This window comes from Zeus faber, assembly GCF_960531495.2.
Source record: "Zeus faber genome assembly, chromosome: 7".
In the NCBI taxonomy this organism is placed as follows: Eukaryota; Metazoa; Chordata; class Actinopteri; order Zeiformes; family Zeidae; genus Zeus; species Zeus faber.
Genome location: NC_137203.1, coordinates 25,655,566 through 25,673,800, shown reverse-complemented (window position 1 = coordinate 25,673,800; position 18,235 = coordinate 25,655,566). Strand labels below are relative to the sequence as shown.

Here is an 18,235-nt window from a genome sequence, read left to right as displayed (position 1 = left end):
CTGTGCCGTCACCTAGGCGATACATCCGCTTCTGTCTCTCTTATGGGGGTGGGGTTGGGTGGGGGTTCGGCCAAATAGTAAAAACGGGCCCAGGAGAAAAATGGATCTTTCCACCCACCTGGCAAAAGCATGGATGAGCCAATAAACAGCGATAGATGTTATCAGGTCAAGGTGGTACCAACCTGGAGGATTCATATTTACATTGCTTCAGAAAGCTCAGAGAGAGAGAGAGTGAGACAGAAAAAAAGTAATCATAGAAAGACACCCAGTCATCATTCACTGAGAGGACAAACGCATTATAAAGTCCAGACAGACAGGTTGAGGAAGGTATTCTTATTATCGTTCCAGCAGAGATTTATGCACTTCAAGGTTGAGCTCTTTGAGAGAGTGTGCTCGATAAGTCTGATGAAGTGGAATGAGTTTAGCCTTCGCTAGGTGCTATCTGCGCCGCAGCTGCCCGCAGCGCCGCGCGCCTCCTCTCCCTCCATCCTGGATCCGATGCCAAGGCGCATTTACCGTTGAGGTCAACCTCCCCACTGTGATTGAACCAAAATCAAGGGCATGCTATGGGAGGCTGCCAGAGGGGACAAACACACACACACACACACACACACACACACACACACACACACACACACACACACACACACACACACACACACACACACACACACACACACACACACACACACACACACACACCCCTCGCCCATTTACACAAATGTAATTTCCGTAGCTTCCCCCAGTCAAGGTGACCATGCACATAATTCAGGGATTCTACGTAGCCCTTCCTGACGACCTCATCTCTCCGGCGTGGCTGGAGGTTTTCAATCTGCATCGAGACAGAGACGAGCAGAACACGGCCGGGCAAATGTGTAGATCCAGTGCTGAACTACACGCATAGATCAGTAGTTATGGTTTCATTTAGCTTGACTACACCTAAGATAAATCATAATTTAAAAAAAAAATCACAATTTAACAGTCCAAATATTGGGACTGCATTAATAGTCAATCCTATCATTTCCATACCGTACCCGCCGAAGCCGGGCTGAAACGCTGCGGGATGCAAACTTTCCGATGGTGTAAGATCAAGGGGGTGGGAGGCTCTCAGGAAGGTCCACTCCACATGTCCACTAGTGGGCATAACCAAAATAATGTCCACAGATCTGGTTGTGACGGCCCGCCATTGGGGCTCTGAGAGCTTATTCTTCCTCCAGCCACATGCGGCAGAGGCCTGGGGCAATGTTTAGCTAAACCTGCTGGCCTACGTAGGCAGCGCGAGTCCCCGGAGGACTGAACAATCAGACAATTTCAAGATCATGAAGCATTAAACCAATCCCGGCAGGGTACACTAATTAAACAGCCAAGCCCGGCACAGCCAACCAATCCCCACAGAGCAATTAAATCCATCCCCTCTAAAACACTGTGGAACCTGTCTGGGGAAAACCGCTGAGGAGTGAGGGAGGGAAGGAGGGAGGGGTGGGGAGATAGAGTGAGCGAGAGAGAGCGAGAGAGAGAGAGGGGCGAGGGAGGGGGAAGAAATATCATGAAATTCATCGGGAAGGAAAAGGGGGAGGAAAAATAAACTACAGTGGGGAGATACAATGGAGACTAACAAGAAAAATTGAAAGAAAAAAATGGTCGGGGGAGACGATTGAATTCCTTTCTTTGTTCTTTTTCTTGCTTTTTTTCGGCATTAGGATTCAGGAAGCCTGAACAAATCCTTTTCTCCTGAATGAGCGGGGGGTGGGGGAGGGGGGTTGTCAGTGACCACATTATAATGGAAAAAAAAAAAAGAAAAAAGCGCCGTCCCTGTTCCTATCAAAAGTTGCATATTTAATTACGATTACAAGGTCCAGGGAGCACCCCGAGACAGGCAGAAAAGAGAGAGAATCGCCTCAAGGCCCACCCGCCAGACCCCACCCCTCCTCCCCCCGATCGATACCCAAATGCCCTCCGCTGGAAGAATAAATGAACAGGTGACAATGGAGGCAGATGACATCACAGTGCCTTCCGAGGAAAACAACAAAAGTGGGCCGAGCCAGAGACAAACGTGGCCGGGAAGGGACCGAGAGAGAGAGAGAGAGAGAGAGCGAGAGAGAGAGAGAGAGAGAGAGAGAGAGAGAGAGGGAAAGGCTTTTCGGGGTAAAGTGATGAATTGAATGAGTGCCATCATGTCAGCAATTGCCAATTAGAGTGCAAGTGTAAATAAATAGAAGAGGCGGCACAAACAATGGATAATGACTGAGAGATCGGCCGGAGGGCCATTTCCTCTGACCGTTCTTTTACCTTCCACGTAGGTGAAATGGTGCTCATCTTTGGCTTGTTTTTGTTATTTTCTGGGAGAGAATATGCGTGTGTGTGTGTGTGTGTGTGTGTTTGTGTGTTTATGTGTGTGGGTTTTTTTCCCACCCTCACACTGGAAAGTAGGGGCTGAAATTGCCAAAGGGAGTTGATATGAGCGGCGGTGGCGGCGGCGGTGGGCGACTGGAAGTGGAGGTGTGGACGGAGAGATAGACTCGCTCTCTTTTCCCCAGCCGGCTGGGGCTGGTGTATAAATCACGCCGGCCCGTAGCCTCATGTCCCCCGCTTTCCCGCTTCTCTCCATTAAAAATGATAAACTGTACCTCTTGAAGCCCCTCGCTCGCTTAAGGGGCCCCGAGTCTGCACCTTCCCGCCGAAGAAGAAGAAGAAGAGGGAGAAGAAAAAGAAGAAGAAAAAGTGGCAGAAACACCGCTCCGATCCTCTACCCACCCCCACCCGACCGCCCCCACTACCCAACCGCCCCATTGTTGGGGATGAATAAGAGAGTAATTAACTGTGTGGGGGTAGCAGCTGCACGGACGGACGCGCGGGACGGCAGCCTGATCCATCTGGCTTTTTGCCGTTAACACACCTTTCGTATTCTTCTGACAAATCGCAGAATCTGGAAAACAAAAAAACATCTTGTTCTTCAAAGCACGAAAGGGACCGCCGTGCAGCCATCTTTCTCTTTTACCTGGCTTCAAATAAGGACGAATAGGCGACACAAATGGGCGGCATGCATGAGCCCTCCCACTCCCTTCGGCTGGTAAACACACACACACACCCACACACACACACACACACACACACACACACACACACACACACACACAAGCGGTGTCGTGGCACTTAATAGTGTCGGCCCCGGGATCCCCCATGGAGCACCTGCAGAAGGGCAGTGAAGCATTGATCTCGGGAGTGTGCAAGAGCCCAGGAGCACCTCGTCACACGGCACCCACCCACCCCCGCGACGCAACGCAGCGGGCGAGCGTCATGACACACAGCAACACACACGGCAAAAAAAACAACATAAGTTACGGCTTCTATTTTTTTTTTCACCGGCGACGGACGGAATGGACAAAAGAGGGGTGAATTACAACCAGTGAAGCCCCGCCAAATACAGAGGCCGAGGCAGACCTGAGAGAGAGAGAGAGAGCGAGCGGAGAGGGATTCGCCGTAAGCTCAGTAAAATGAACAAGAAAGGCCGGTGCTCAATACGTCTGCAGTGCCGCCAGACGGTCAAAACAAACAACGCGAAGCCAGCGCGCTGAGAAACGCGGCTCGATATGGACTCGCCGGGCAGGGGACCGGCTGTCAGCGGGGAGTGAGGGGACGCGGCTTTATGCCCATACCGATGAGCCATTACCTCGTCCAAAGCAGCGACCCACCCCCACCCTCTCCTCCTCCTCCTTCTCCTCCTCCTCCTCCTCCTGCACCCACCACCGCCGCCACCACTAGCACCAGCAGCACCAACAGCAGCACCGACCCGCCCCGGCGCTTCCTGCCCGCCCCGGTGGAGGGAGGAAGAGGAAGAGGGAGGCCACCCGGCCGAGCCGTGGAGCCTTCCTCCGGCAGACTAATGTGTCCCTGAAGTTTTGTTAAAGCTGGTTATTTACTCCTGCAAAGCAATTGCTCCAGCCTAGGGGCAGTAGAACAAACAGAAGAAGAAGAAGAAAAAAAATCCCTCTTCCTCACACACACACACACACAGACACACACACACACACACACACACACACACACACAAACATAAAAACGCACTGCCATAAAAAAATAAAACTTGCTCCTCAATTTGAAGTACTGTAGTTTATCAACCCAAGACTTTCCACTGAAAAATAGTTTCTCTTTCCTTTTGGGGGTTGGGTATACATTTTTTTGTGGATTTTTTTAAATTTTTGTTATTTTTTCCATGACATTCATAGCCAAAACCGCATGTACATCCAGGAATATGAAAACTCCCCAACTGCGAGAGTTAACGACAAACCAATTACGGCCGAATTGTATATATATATATACAATAATATATATTAATAATAATAATATACAAATTAAAGAGCAGAACAATGTAAAAGTAAACCAATTTTAAAATTAAAAATGTTTAAAAAAAATTTAAATTTAAACTATTTAAAACGTGAAAGTTTAAAAATTTTAAATTAAAGATAAAAGATCAATACACTGAATCCTATTTGTACAAAAGGTCAAAAATTTCATCTGGCCGCTCTGAAAACAGGAGCTAACATTGAATTTTTTATAAAAAAAAAAAAAAAAAAAAAAACACAAGACGCGCTAACGCTAACATTAGCGCTGGCGGCTTATCAAATGGCAGGCGTGCACACTTTGCAGGGGCGAGGGGACGGGGAAATGGGGCGACGGGGAGACGCCCGTGTGGAAAGGTATGGAAATCTACTTGAAGGAAGGTCAAAGTGATTAAGCTGACATTGATGACGGGCCCCGCTCTACCCCTCTCCTGCGAGCGCTCACCGTAGCTGTCGCTAAACCCATTTGTCATTCCGCTCCCAACGCCGAGGCATCTGCTTTGAAGTCGCAACCGCTAATGCTACACGGAGAGGTTAAACAGCTTAATGCTCAAGTCTGTTTCACTTCTCTCTCTCTCTCAGTCGCTCTCGCTCTCTGGTGTTACTCGCGTCTAATGAAGGTGGTGGTGGTGGGTTATGGCTCCTGGATTCCACATCTCAATTTACCAGGAGATAGTCCTGTAGGAAAAAAAAAAGCCCTCCCTCTTTCTTTTTTTCCTTTGTTGCCGCTGTCAAAAGAGGAAGAAAAAGAAAAAGGCAGTGGCAACTTAAAGGAAGAAGGCGCGGTGACAGACATGCCCCGCACACCCATTGATTCGCAGACGCAATAATAACATGAAAGCGTGTTAAGAGATGTTTATATGGTGGGCCGCGCGCAAATCAAACTCCGGCGATGAGAGTCGGGCCGGTCTCGCCTGGGTTTGTATTTTTTTTTATTTGTATTTCCCCCCCCCCCTTAATAAACCGAGAACGCGGCGGAAAAAAAGATCTGACAACGGGAGGAAAAGTAGCGGAAGAAAAGAAAAAAAGAAAAATTGAAGTAATGACGATACGGCCTACAACTGCTCGGAAGCCTTTTCGCGGCGCGCTGAGTGGCAGAACGCGGCTTTTTTTTGCTTTTTCTTTCATTCTTTCTTGTGCAGGAAACGGAGCTCACGGCACAATGAGATTAGACCGAGGCGTGTGCCGTTAACAAACATCGGCAAGGAAATATGTGAAAGCATGAATGGAAGTGAGACTGATTTTTGCGGCCAATTCGAGTTTGCGGGGTTCGGTGGGTTTATATTTTTATTTTTTTTTGGGGGGGGGGGGCTGGCAAGTGGCACCCAGAGCCGTCTGGCAGTGGAGGCAGCCAGGCTCGCCGGCTGCAAAGCAATTTCACTGTTTGGCAATACTGTTGTCTCCGCGTGTGGATTAGAGCTGACACCGGAGCAACTGAGTCATGCTAAATGTAGTACAATCACCCGCTTTTGTTCCTGTGCAAAAAAAAAGAAAAAAGAAAAAGAAAAAACCCCGCCGCCTCGCCTCTTGGATTCACGGCGCGAGGAACAAGGCTGGGAGAAATGGTAACAAATAAGCCGAACATTATTACGCTGTATGAGCACAGCATTGCAGCATCACCAAGAAGAAAAAAAAACAGAAAAAAACAACAGAGGGATTATTGTACCGAGTAGGTTAAGGCAGGCGGGCCCCAAGTTTTCTGAAACCCCCCCTTAAAAAAAAGTTTAAAGGCGTTGCTTTGATGGTAGCTTCGCACATTAGCATGCCCTTAAACCGCTTGAGGGGTGAATGATTAATCTGGTTTTGACAAACCTGTTGGTTTGAGGACGATAGGCAGGAAAAACAGCTTCAATTACTGAGCTCAGGCGGCAGCGGTGGACGAAATGCAGGGCTGAAGCCTCTACTCGGGGCCCTGTTGGGCGGGAGTCGTTTTTTTTTTTTGGAGGGGGGGGCCCGGCAGGACCTGGCAGGACAGCCCCTGACCCGTCCTTTTCACGGTCGCCCACGGAAATGCCATCTGGCTGGTGTGAATGATTACCACGGCAACGGCCGTGTAACCTGCCGCCAGCAGGAACCAAGGTCACCCCACCTTGGCGCCTCTCACTTTCTCTGGCCTCTTTTCATCACAGGCGGGCAGGTGAATTATTCATCCCCATCCCGCTCTACGGCACAAAATCTGCTGCACAAACATGAAAAAACTCACACGCGCACACACACACACACACACACACTCTCTCTCTATTGTTACAGATATGAGAAAACAAGTCATCGTTGTGTGAATGACTTAAGTAAATTGTCTACAGTGGAGGAAATTCTCAAATGTGGAATGTTAGGGTTAGGCTTGTGGTGATGCGATACGGCTGGAAAATTTGAATAAACTGTGACTTCGCAGGTAAAGAGAAATGGTGAATCGATGATTCCTTTTCAGCCTATGTAGTTGTGTCAACTTTAAAACGCGTTTACGCATCAACGATGTGACTTCAACAACAAGCGCTGCATAGCTGTCAGAGCGATGATAAAATGACAGACGCGTTTGGGCCAATCTGTTTAGACACGTTTGCAAATCAAAGAAATACAATTTGGTGACGTGAGGAATCTCCGATTCGACGTGTCATCATCATTTTAACGCACGTTCACATCTAGTCTAGATAACCAACTGTGTGTTATTTTTAACACACACTAGTGATGCAGAGTGCAAATAATGTAAACATTACCAGACATTGTGACAAAATGTAACACTAAAGTCAATGTTCCCAAAGTGTGGGGAAAATATCTCATATCATTTTGCACTTCTAACTTCCAGATACTTAGCACCGCTGTAGAAGCAGTGCCTCTAGTCAATCACAGAAGTAGTGATAGTAACAGTGGTGGCTCAGACTCGCCCAATTGTACAGGCAGGGTGTCTATATATTGTTATCATTCCGTCAATGAGGGTTAATGAGCTGCCTGCTTTACTCTAATTGCACAAATGACAGAACATAGTCTTCATCGGCCATGGATGACCGTGCTCTTGACCATGCGCCACATACTGTATCTGCGGCGATTTTTAAATCCGAGACCACCGGGCAACAACTTGACCATCCTTAAGAGGGCAGTACACATTTTAGCTGTGAGGCTTTTTGGTGTTCCATTCAAAAAAAAAAAGGAGAAAACTATAGCCTACATCCATCATTGGTAGTGCACACAGATCCCTGGTTCTGGAATAAGAAAGCCTCCGATATGATATGATATGATATGATATGATATGATATGATATGATATGATATGATATATGACATATGATATGATATGATATATGATATGATATATGATATATGATATATGATATATGATATATGATATGAGATGAGATTATATATGAGATGATATATGATATGATATGATATGATATGATATGATATGATATGATATAGGATACGATATGGATCATGTAGGAGCCTACAATGCCCGTTTGAATGTGGATCACACAGTGGACGTAGGGTCCAGTAGGCTGGTGGACTGATATAGGGTGGTTGTGGTGGTGGTGGTAGTGGTGGTGGTGGTGGTGGTGGATAGAATAGAATAACACCAAAATAACACACCAGACCACCGAGAACAGATCTGATTTCTTCTGGGCAGGACCTGGATCGCCATGCTGCTGTCAGTGCTCATGTTACAGAACATCAGTCATCCAGCAGCACGGTGCCCTTGCTCTGGAGGCTGATTTTACAAACATTAGCAGGGAATACAATTACACACTCTGCCTGCCCAATGCGGCTGGGGCAAGGGGACAAAAACACCTGATTCCAGGCAATCCACAACGTTTTTTTGGTTTTTTTTTTGTTTGTTTGTTTGTTTTTCTCTTGCTTCCAATGGTCCCTGCTAGCAGCGTGTCAACGTTGTGGTTTAATGAATCAAACTTCCAACTGGATCAGCAAACCTGCAGGAAATGTTACATGATGTATATAATATAGCTGCTGTTCCGTCGGTAAACTGGCGATCTGCTCAGTTATAAACGCTATAAACCACAATAACATACATGTGCAATCGACATCACAGTGCATTTCACTGTGGAAAGAGTCGGAGAGATAGCTTACTCATCTAAAAACTGCGTTATCGATATAATACATAAAACATATCGTATCGTACGGTCTGATCGGAGGAGGGGGGCGCAAATCGTCCGACGATCCCACGTCGAATCTCAACGGCACCAACTTTCGCGACTAGTTTTCTTTTTTAAACCCCGAATTTAAACGACAAAGACGAATAAAGGTGCAGTGGATGTTGCGCCTGGCGCCGGCGCCGGGGGTAGGGGGTGGGTGCGCGGTGGCGGCGCGACCGACGCGAACGGAAATAAAAAAATAAAAAAATAAAAAAAAAAAGGCGAAAACGTTAAACTGGTTAAAAGGGAAAAAAGTTATCCGGGAGATCCACGGACGCGTTAAAAAGTTTCCGTGCGCGGAGGAGCTTTTATTCAGCCCCGGCGTGGAGCGGAATGCGTGCTGTCCGCGGTGCTGATCCCAGGCTCCGGAGCCGCGCCGCTCTCCCTCCGCTGATCAATGATTGAACCGAACAAAGAACAGGATCAATTTCTAATAACTATCAATGCTCCGCCGCCGCTTTCCCCCGTGCCAAAACCGTCCGAAAACCCCGCATTCGAACGCCCACGGTGCGGGGCGTCGCGCCGTGAGATCCGCGGAGGGAAAAAAGGTGAGGATGGCTACTAACCTGGAGCCGCCGGAGATCAAATTTCTTCCAATATTGAAACATCGATCCTACATCGGCGGCCATCTTGGGGGATATTGAGGAGATTTTTTTCCAGCGGCTGCAATAAATATGTGGGCTGGATTCCCCCCTCGTTTAAACAGCGTTTAGATCACTGGTCCCAGTTAAAAAAAAAAAAAAAAAAAAAAAAAAAAAAAAAAGTCATGAATTGACTCGACACGAGAGTTTCCACGCTGTGTTTTAGGAAGTGTGCCGACATGCTTGGATCTTTTTTTTTTTTTTTCTTTCTTGTTTTTTGGGGTTGTTTTTTTTTTTTGGGGGGGGGGGGGGGGTTTAACCCGAGACACAAACTGGAAGGAGGACGAAAAACAAAGTGCGTCCCAGCCTCCGTGCGAACATTAAATGGACAATTACGCTTGATTGGGTTTTGCTTCTTTTTTTGCTTTTTTTTTTTTTTTGCTTTTGAAAAGTTATCGATACTGACGTCAAGGCTGGAGATTTGATCGATACCGTCTGGAATTCAAAAGAAAATAAACACGTATTTTCCGTATTTAAAAAAAAAAAAAAAGGAAACAAACAGTCGGGCGTTATGCACAATGAGGCAAAACAGCTCCATATTTTAACACTTTCTTCCAACTTCATAATCATCAGCATCTAGCCTTATATTTAAAAACAATGAAGGTAGTTATTAAAAAAAACTAAGCCCACCATAATTGTTTTGCATTGTTGTTATTGTCATTATTATTATTTATTTGTTTTAACGCTGTACTTTACGGGACCGCGTGGCGAGTCAAACCCATCACAAATATCTATTACATTACAAACATATATTTACATATATGTGAGTGACTAACACCCCTGAACTTACTGTATTTCTCCCTGTCCCATTTGCTTATTGACATTTGACTGCATAGGTTGTGTACCAGCGCTGTCGGAGGTACTATTTTGATTGTTTGTTTGAAAATGAATACATAGGGATAAGGGAATCGCGGTAATTGTGGTATACTGCTAATGGCTCCTAATCGACTATATAGTTTCTCTCTAGATTGTCCGTATCTATACACGATCACAGCGTTCAGCACTTAGATCAGACAATTGTATTCACGGGTGTGATTACTTACCTGGGGAAATAACAACAGAGCTATGATCGCAGGTGGCCTACAACTAATGGTGGCATTAATTTGAATCCACCTCACTTGATACAGTATAAGTGTATTGTTTGTCTACTTAAAATCACACATTCCACTGGTCAGTGAAAACACTAAAGGATTTTATTGCCGCTGTGGGCCCCACCTGCTGGACATACCGTGTAACTGCACGTCACTGCCTTGTCAATCCACTAGCAGCTTTTTCATTATTGTTATTATACCTTGATCCCCCTGCTAAAGCATGAGTGAATATACCCAACACAATCAATTTTCCCAACACTGATTACTTGTATTAGTCATGCACCGGACAGTTGATTATATCTAATACCTCTTGTCAAATTAGTGTTAGGTTAAAAAGTGGCATCCTCGTGTGTCACTTTTTTAGTTTTAGTGGGTGGAATGAAAATCTGTTATTATATCGCACACAAACAGCCAAGGAGGGAAGTGAAAAGGATTGCATTATTATGTATGACTCTGGGTGCTTATAAGATGGAAGTCTCAAATGCAATGAACATAATGCCGGTGATGTATTGGAAAACGCATTCATGTCGGGACTCCATCAAATATTAAGGCAATTTGTTGCCAGTCCTGCTACCCACAGTACTGCTGACCTAATCAAATTTAAGTAATATCAATTTTTAAAAGTATCTATAAGTTCTTCGTTAATCGATCAGGATTTATATCTCTGATTTGTCAGTTGCTGTGAAAAGCGCTGTATGGATAAAGATACTTGTGATCTTCTTTTGAGAATTTACACTATTCAGCTCTCCCAGGAGAGGGAGGACTGTCATTCCCGCAGTGACTGAATGAATCATATGTATACTGTATATCTTGATCATTTGTTTCTATGGGGGATGGAACATTACAATGGACTAAAGCTGTTGCTGCAGCATACTTTAAGCGGGATGGAAAATGTGGCCGGGATTGAACCCACAACCCTGCTGGTCTCTGTCGCCCACACACTACTGTCTCATTTCATGGCCTGTATGTATATCTGAAAGGATTGATTCTTTATAAAATCCAAGTGTCCCTTGTTTGAGTTTTAAGATGGCACTTCCTTACTTGCGCAGAAATTTTCAATGTTACATTTACATTTACATTTAGTCATTTAGCAGACGCTTTTATCCAAAGCGAATGTTGGTGTTTTATGTTTTAGAGGACTTCTAACCACCCTGGTAAACTCCTACAAAGAGATTGCTTGATGTAATAATCTCTTAAAGTAATCCATCTTCACCAATTACAATTTCATTCATGCTGAGGATGGACTATGCTGCTTCTAAATAAGAGTAGAATAAGAAAAGGTGAAATTTCCGTCCATTTTTTTTCTCCTGCAAAGGTCAGAGAAACCGTATACTTTTCATAGGAAGCATGACATTTTGGAGTGCATGTACATTGGTAACCACCTGGAGAGAAGGAGGTTTAACCCATTGTCAGATGAAATGTTTCTCACATCAGAACTGTTTAACTGGAGGACTCTGCATCGTTCATTTGCTCGAACCAGATCCATCACTTGCACAGTAAATGTGTTGCTATTCCGCCTCTTTAGCACTAATCTACCCAGACAGGTCAGGTAAAAACAAAATAACACTTGAAAGGAAAGCCTGCCAAGAAGTAAGTAATCTCTCCTGACACACCGGCCTCACATCACAGCAGGGAGACGCCACACGAGTTGTTAAGGCATCTGCAGCTGACAATTACAGGCGTTTTGCACATTTTATTTCAACAAGAATCGTATTTGCAGTGATGGCCCGAACCATGTGCTCCCAAAAGCATGTCATTGACACTGTTTTATACATCTCAAGAAAATGTTACATGTTACATGTTACTGTATGTATATATATATATATATATATATATATATATATATAATTATTATTATTATTATTATTATTTATTTATTTTTTCCCACGGATCTTATTTATAGATTAATTAATACCTCTTGTCAAATTAGTGTTAGGTTAAAAAGTGGCATCCTTGTGTGTCATATTTATCTTATTTATGAATTCACAGTTTTCTTCTACCCTACAAATGAAGGAAAATATTATAAATTGATTGCAGAATGTACAGAACTTGCATGCCATTTGATGCTATCGCTACCTACTGGACACACTTGGTAAATAAAGGCCAAAATCTAACTATGGCAATAAAAATAAAATAAGCTAAGGGAGAAACATTTAAAAAGGCTCTACTTAAAAAAAAACCCAAAAAAACATGCATTCCAGCCATGCATTCATTTATTGCGAAATACAAAATTTCCAACTATGCTGAAAGATTGCAATTGAACAATATCAGAGTTCCACACCAATTAATATTTCACTGTTTCCAAAAATGTATCAGTACTATATATTTGCAAAGAAAATGTATGTTCTCATTTATCTTTCTATTGTCTCACAAAAAGGAGGCAATATATTGTTTACTGCCTTCTGGAGAGACAGAAAGAGTGTGTGCGCGCACGCTCCTCTATGGTGAGATTCGGTGGTTGCAGCGGGATTCCTTTGGGGCCCAAACACAATCTTCTTTAAGGCCACAAAACACCAAGGGTTTGCACTAAAGACGGAGAGAGAGAGAGAGAGCGATAAAGAAGGAGAGAAATGGGGGATGGGGAGAAAGAGATGTAGATAGATAGATAGATAGATAGATAGATAGACAGACAGACAGACAGACAGACAGACAGACAGACAGACAGACAGACAGACAGACAGACAGACAGACAGATAGATAGATAGATAGATAGATAGATAGATAGATAGATAGATAGATAGATCCTATAAGCGCTGCACCAAAGCAATCAGGTAAGAAGTCAAAATCCACAAAGTTTATTTCAAAAACAAGCAAGGGTCAAAACCAGGAGATCATTCAGAGAACGCAAAAGTATCTGGCAGGGAACAGGCAGAGAATCAGGAAGTAGTGCCAGAAAGCTCAACATTCTACAAGAGACAATCTAGCAGAGAGCAAATGGAAGTGGACTGGGAGGGAATGAAATGAGGAGTGGAAATGACCAGATGAAAATAAAGCTTGAAAACAAATATAAATACTGGGAGATCAGGGTGAACTTATGATAGAATATCCTCTCCCTCTTGGGATGTCCCCTGACGTCCCACAAGGCTGGTCTCAGTGGAAGTCCGAGATGAGGCGTGGATGATTTTGGATATGGGGAAAGATTTGAGAGGTTTATTTGTCCCATACATACGTTCATACATACATATATGCAGTGAAATGTAGCTAACCTAATTTCTACCTACCTAGCTAACTAAGTGATCCCTAAAACATAATGCAGTTAGTGAAAATAATAATATTAATAAAATTAAAAAAACAAAATAAGACTGAAAAAGGTAATACAGAGTGGGGGTACAAAATAGAAGTAAAGGGAATAGAGTTCTGTATATGGGATAGGCTATTTGTATATACAGATATGTGCAGTAAAATGTCCCTACAAAGCGTGGGGCCAGCTTTCTAGACTCTACCCAGAGTGGTTGAGTCTAGAAGCATCTGCCTGAAGCATCTGCCTGACCACAGCCACTGGAACAGTCCACAATTGAGATGGTGGGGATCCTTAATAATCGTCTTAGCCCTGGTCCTGCACCGCCTGGTGTATGAGTCCTGAGTGCTGTCCCGATGGTACGCTCAGCCAAACGTACCACTCTCTGCAGGGCTTTGCAGTCCTGAGAGGAACGGTTCCCACACCATGCAGTGATCCACCCTGACAGGATCCTCTCGATGGCACAAGAGTAGAAGGTTTTCTGGATCTTTGGAGAGACTTTGAACTTTCTCAGTTGTCTGAGGTGATAAAGGCGCTGCCTTGCCTTTTTCACCAGAGTGACTGTAATGTCCATTTCAGGTCCTCAGTGATGTTTACATGAGGTACCTGAACTGCTCACCCTCTCATCTGGGGCCCTGTTGATGATGAGGGGGGTGTAGATCCTCTGCTGCGTCCTTTTCTTTAGGGGTTTTGCTCCTTGGTTTTGCAGGTATTCAGGTAGAGGTTTTTGACCTGGCACCACTGTCTCAGGTCCTCCACCTCTCCCAGCTGAGGTCTCATCGCTGTTGTCCGAGACCTCAGTCTGTTCCCTGTGTTTCTTCTTCCCCGGGGCCGCGTCGCCATTGTTGTCCTGGCGCTCACCTCGCAGAATCTCCTCTGGCAATAAAGAGGTGGATAAAAAGTGTGTAAACTGGTGAGTAATGATGTGGGACCATGGACGACGGGAATGGGCAGAGGCTGGAGAGAACCAGCTGGGGCTTGACAGGAGTTCTTGTTCTGTGAGCATACAGGACATGTGGCCACAAACTCTGGGTTGTCACGATCCATGGGTTCCCATCAAAAACGTTGTCGGGGGGGGCTACACCAGGATGGCACGCTAACTGGGAAGAGTGTCCCCACTGCAGAACCTGAGACCCTATATCAGCTGGCAAAAAAAAGGCTGTTATCAGGACAAGTTCTGGGAAGTGGGTGGTTAGTCCACACCTACCATGCAGGATCGGGACAGAACTTCCCCTGGCACTGAAGGATGATCCTCATCTTGGTAGACGCAAGCAAGGGTGTCAGGTTTGGTGTTCTTTGATCCCGGGTGGAATGAAAGAGAAAAGTCAAATGGATTAATATTAAAAAAAAAAGAGTCATAGTTGTGCTGTGCAGGGGATAACTTGTCAGAGAATAAGGCACAGGGGTGAGGTTTTTGGTCGGCTGCAGCTTTTTGGCAGAGTACCGCCCTTATGCCCAAATCTGAGGCATACACTTCCATCACAAACTGACAGGCGGGGTCAGGCAGGTTGAGAGTGGGTGAGGAGGTTTACCGGTTGTTTAAACCGCTGAAGGCCTCGCCCGCCGAAGGAGAACTTTGAGACACCAGTCTATAATTCCTATAGAAGTTGGCGAACCCCAAGAACTGCTGCAGCTTCTTCCTAGAGTACCGGCCAGTCACTGCCCGAACCTTGGCTGGGTCCATCTGCACGTTCCCCTCAGCAACCACCAAGCCCAAGAAGGGGATCCTGGACACATGGAATCTCAGCCACACTTGACAGCTGTCCTGTTCCGATCTGGAGAATATAGGGATATCATCCAGCTAGACATAAAAGATTAATAAAGTCTTTGAGAACATCATTCACCATGGCCTGGAAGACTGCACTAGGTTTTGGTGAGACCAAAGCGCTTGACAAGGTACTCATAATGTCCCCTGGGGGTGTTGAAGGCCGTGTTCCATTAATCTCCCTCCTTAATGCAGATCAGATGATAAGCGTTCTGGAGATCCAGCTTGGTGAACATGGTTGCCCCCTGTAGTTCGAAAGGAAAAGATATAAGTGGCACGGCGTACCTGTTCTCCACTGTTATGTTGTTCAGGCCACGATAGTCGATGGAGAGTGGACAGGGAGTATAAACCGCCCCCTCGGGGGCATGGAAGCAGAAATAAGCTCAATGATAGGGCCGATGAGGTGGAAGCGAGGTGGCCCGAGCCTTGTTAAACACCTCCTTCATCAGCAAGTACTCAGGAGTTATCCCAGAGAGCCAAACCCAAGATCACCAGGAGTTGGCAAGAATGTATCAGGTGGAATGTAAGAGTTTCATGACGGTAACCTAATATCCCAAGATGTACAGGAACAGTACGATTAATGACATAGCAGAGAAGGTGACCATAAAGAGCTCCAGCGTCGATGGATTTCGACAGAGGCTCCAGGGACGGTTGAAAACCCTCCGAGACCACCAGAGAAGGCTGTCACCGAACAGCAGAGGTCTTACTGCTTCTCCCAATCTCGGTACCCCAGTCCCGAGCCCGTCCTATCAGCTGGGTGACCAAGAAAGCCACTCGTGACCTCTCAGTGGCATATGTGAGTTTTCGGGAGCAGAGAGGCGAGGTTCCGGACTGGAGACGGCATGAACAGGAGAACTGGTAGATGATGAGCCCTTGTTTGACTGAACAGAGCGAGACGCTGGATCAGATCGCAGAGAGCTTCCAAACGTTTGTCATGGCGTGCGGAGGGTTCCTGCTGCTCGTGTTGGTGTAGAACACTAGCCTGCACCGCTGTCTCTCATCTAAGAGTCTGAGTTGGCTGGGTTCATTTCTGGTGAACCCACAAGCACACACTAAAGCAATCAGGTAATAAATCAAAATCCTTTAGGTTTATTCCAAAAACAGGCAGATCAAAAACAGGTGACCAGTCATGGAAGGCAAACCTATCCGGCAGTGAACAGGTAATCAGGGAAGGGGCAGGTCCAGGGAATCAGGATCCATGGAAACAGGCAGAGAATCAGAGTCCAGGGAATCAGGCAGGGGCTTGGACAGAAGGTACAGGAATCAGGAAGTAGTGCGGGATAGCTCAACGTAACACATGAGAGAATCTGGCAGAGAACAAAGTGGACCGGTATTTATACTGCGGGACTCACGAGGGAATGAGCTGCAGGCGAGGGAAACACGGTGAAGGGAAGGGAGTGACAGCAGGGAGTGGACGGATCTGAAACTACACAGAAGTTAGTGACATGGCATGAGGGAATGACCAGATGAAAATTAAACATGAAAACAAATATGAATACTGGGAGATCAGGGAGAAGTCATGACAGAGAGAGATAGAAAGATAGATAGATAGATAGATAGATAGATAGATAGATAGATAGATAGATAGATAGATAGATAGATAGATAGATAGATAGATAGATAGAGTGATAGATAGATAGATAGATAAATAGATAGATAGATAGATAGATAGAGTGATAGATAGATAGATAGATAGATAGATAGATAGATAGATAGATAGATAGATAGATAGATAGATAGATAGATAGATAGATAGATAGATAGATAGATAGATAGAAATTCTTAGATATTCACTTCAATGTTTCTCATTTTCCTCTGCACCAGAGAGAGAAACTGAGAGACTGCTTCACTGCTTTAAACACATCTGCAATAAACTTTATTTAAAATGTTTGTTTTCCCAAAACAACGCCTCTGATCATGGATAAGAAGGGAGGCTTAAGCCTGTGCTGACTCCGTGTGGGATCATGCCTCCTGAGTCACAGTGCACATGGCAGCCGGACAGAAATGGAGCTCCACCGCGTCGTTCTGGGCACAGACAAAAGGGTAAAGCGCTCATATTTCCTCTTTATCATCTTTTTTGGTGACTGTCGCAATGAAGGGTGTGGCATCAAATGTTCTCGTTGCCCTTTATTCCGCCGTAGTTAAGATGGTTCCAGTGACATGTTTAGAAAAATCAATCAAAGCAAGTGTCGTGAGGGCTAAATATCAAATTCCTGGGAGACTGCGGGATTTGTAAGGAATTTGAATTTGATCCAGTTGGTCAGTTGACATTTTCATATGGATGGCATAGAGCTCTCAATTACATTTGATTTGAAAAACATAACTTCTTATAGCTATTAATAACGCCTGCACTTCTTTAATTTACTCAAAACAATCCAGTTGCACTGTAAGTGACCTTAGGACACAAACTATAGAGGGCTATATTGTCCTACTTGGAAATCAACCCTCAATAAATAAATACATCCTTAAACCAACTGAGGAATGAATGAATCAATAAATGAAAGTCAAAGTGAATAATAAACAAATGAAAGCACAAATGTGAAGAATTGAGAAAATAAATCAAAATAATGAATCCATTTCAACCTGATTCTTATTCTGCTCTTCGTTGATTATACTTGAGCCTGTATTTATTTATTTTTGGGCATCTTGATTTTCATTTCTGTCAATCAGATGAGGACAGTCGGTGGATGTGTTAGCAATCAAACCAGTATTTGTATTCAATGCTGCTTTGAGGGCTGTGGATCCACGATGCAGATCGAGTTATTTCTAGAGAGGGTCTAGAGAGAGAGAGAGAGAGAGAGAGAGAGAGAGAGAGAGAGAGAGAGAGAGAGAGAGAGAGAACAATGAATTAGAAAAGGGAAAATACAAGTGTTCTTTCTAAATTGATGTTCTCCCATTCATTTATTAACACTTCTAAACGGGCATTTTTAATGCATTAATTGATTGATGGATTTCTTAGTAAAACCTGCTTGGTATTTCATGACAAACTAGATCTCATAAACAGGGTTCATTCTGGCAT

The 18,235-nt window shown here is 44.8% G+C and overlaps 1 protein-coding gene across 1 annotated transcript in view; it reads right to left on the bottom strand.

Annotated features, from left to right (window-relative positions):
• Positions 1–9,110, bottom strand: part of cux2b (cut-like homeobox 2b) — a gene marked incomplete at both ends in the record, with an annotated part of 81,526 nt that extends 72,416 nt beyond the window's left edge. Inside the window, one exon of the mRNA XM_080004301.1 lies at positions 9,048–9,110. Coding sequence (XP_079860427.1) covers positions 9,048–9,110 — 63 coding nt within the window. The remainder of the gene's footprint in view (positions 1–9,047) is intronic.
• Positions 9,111–18,235: the final 9,125 nt, after the last annotated feature.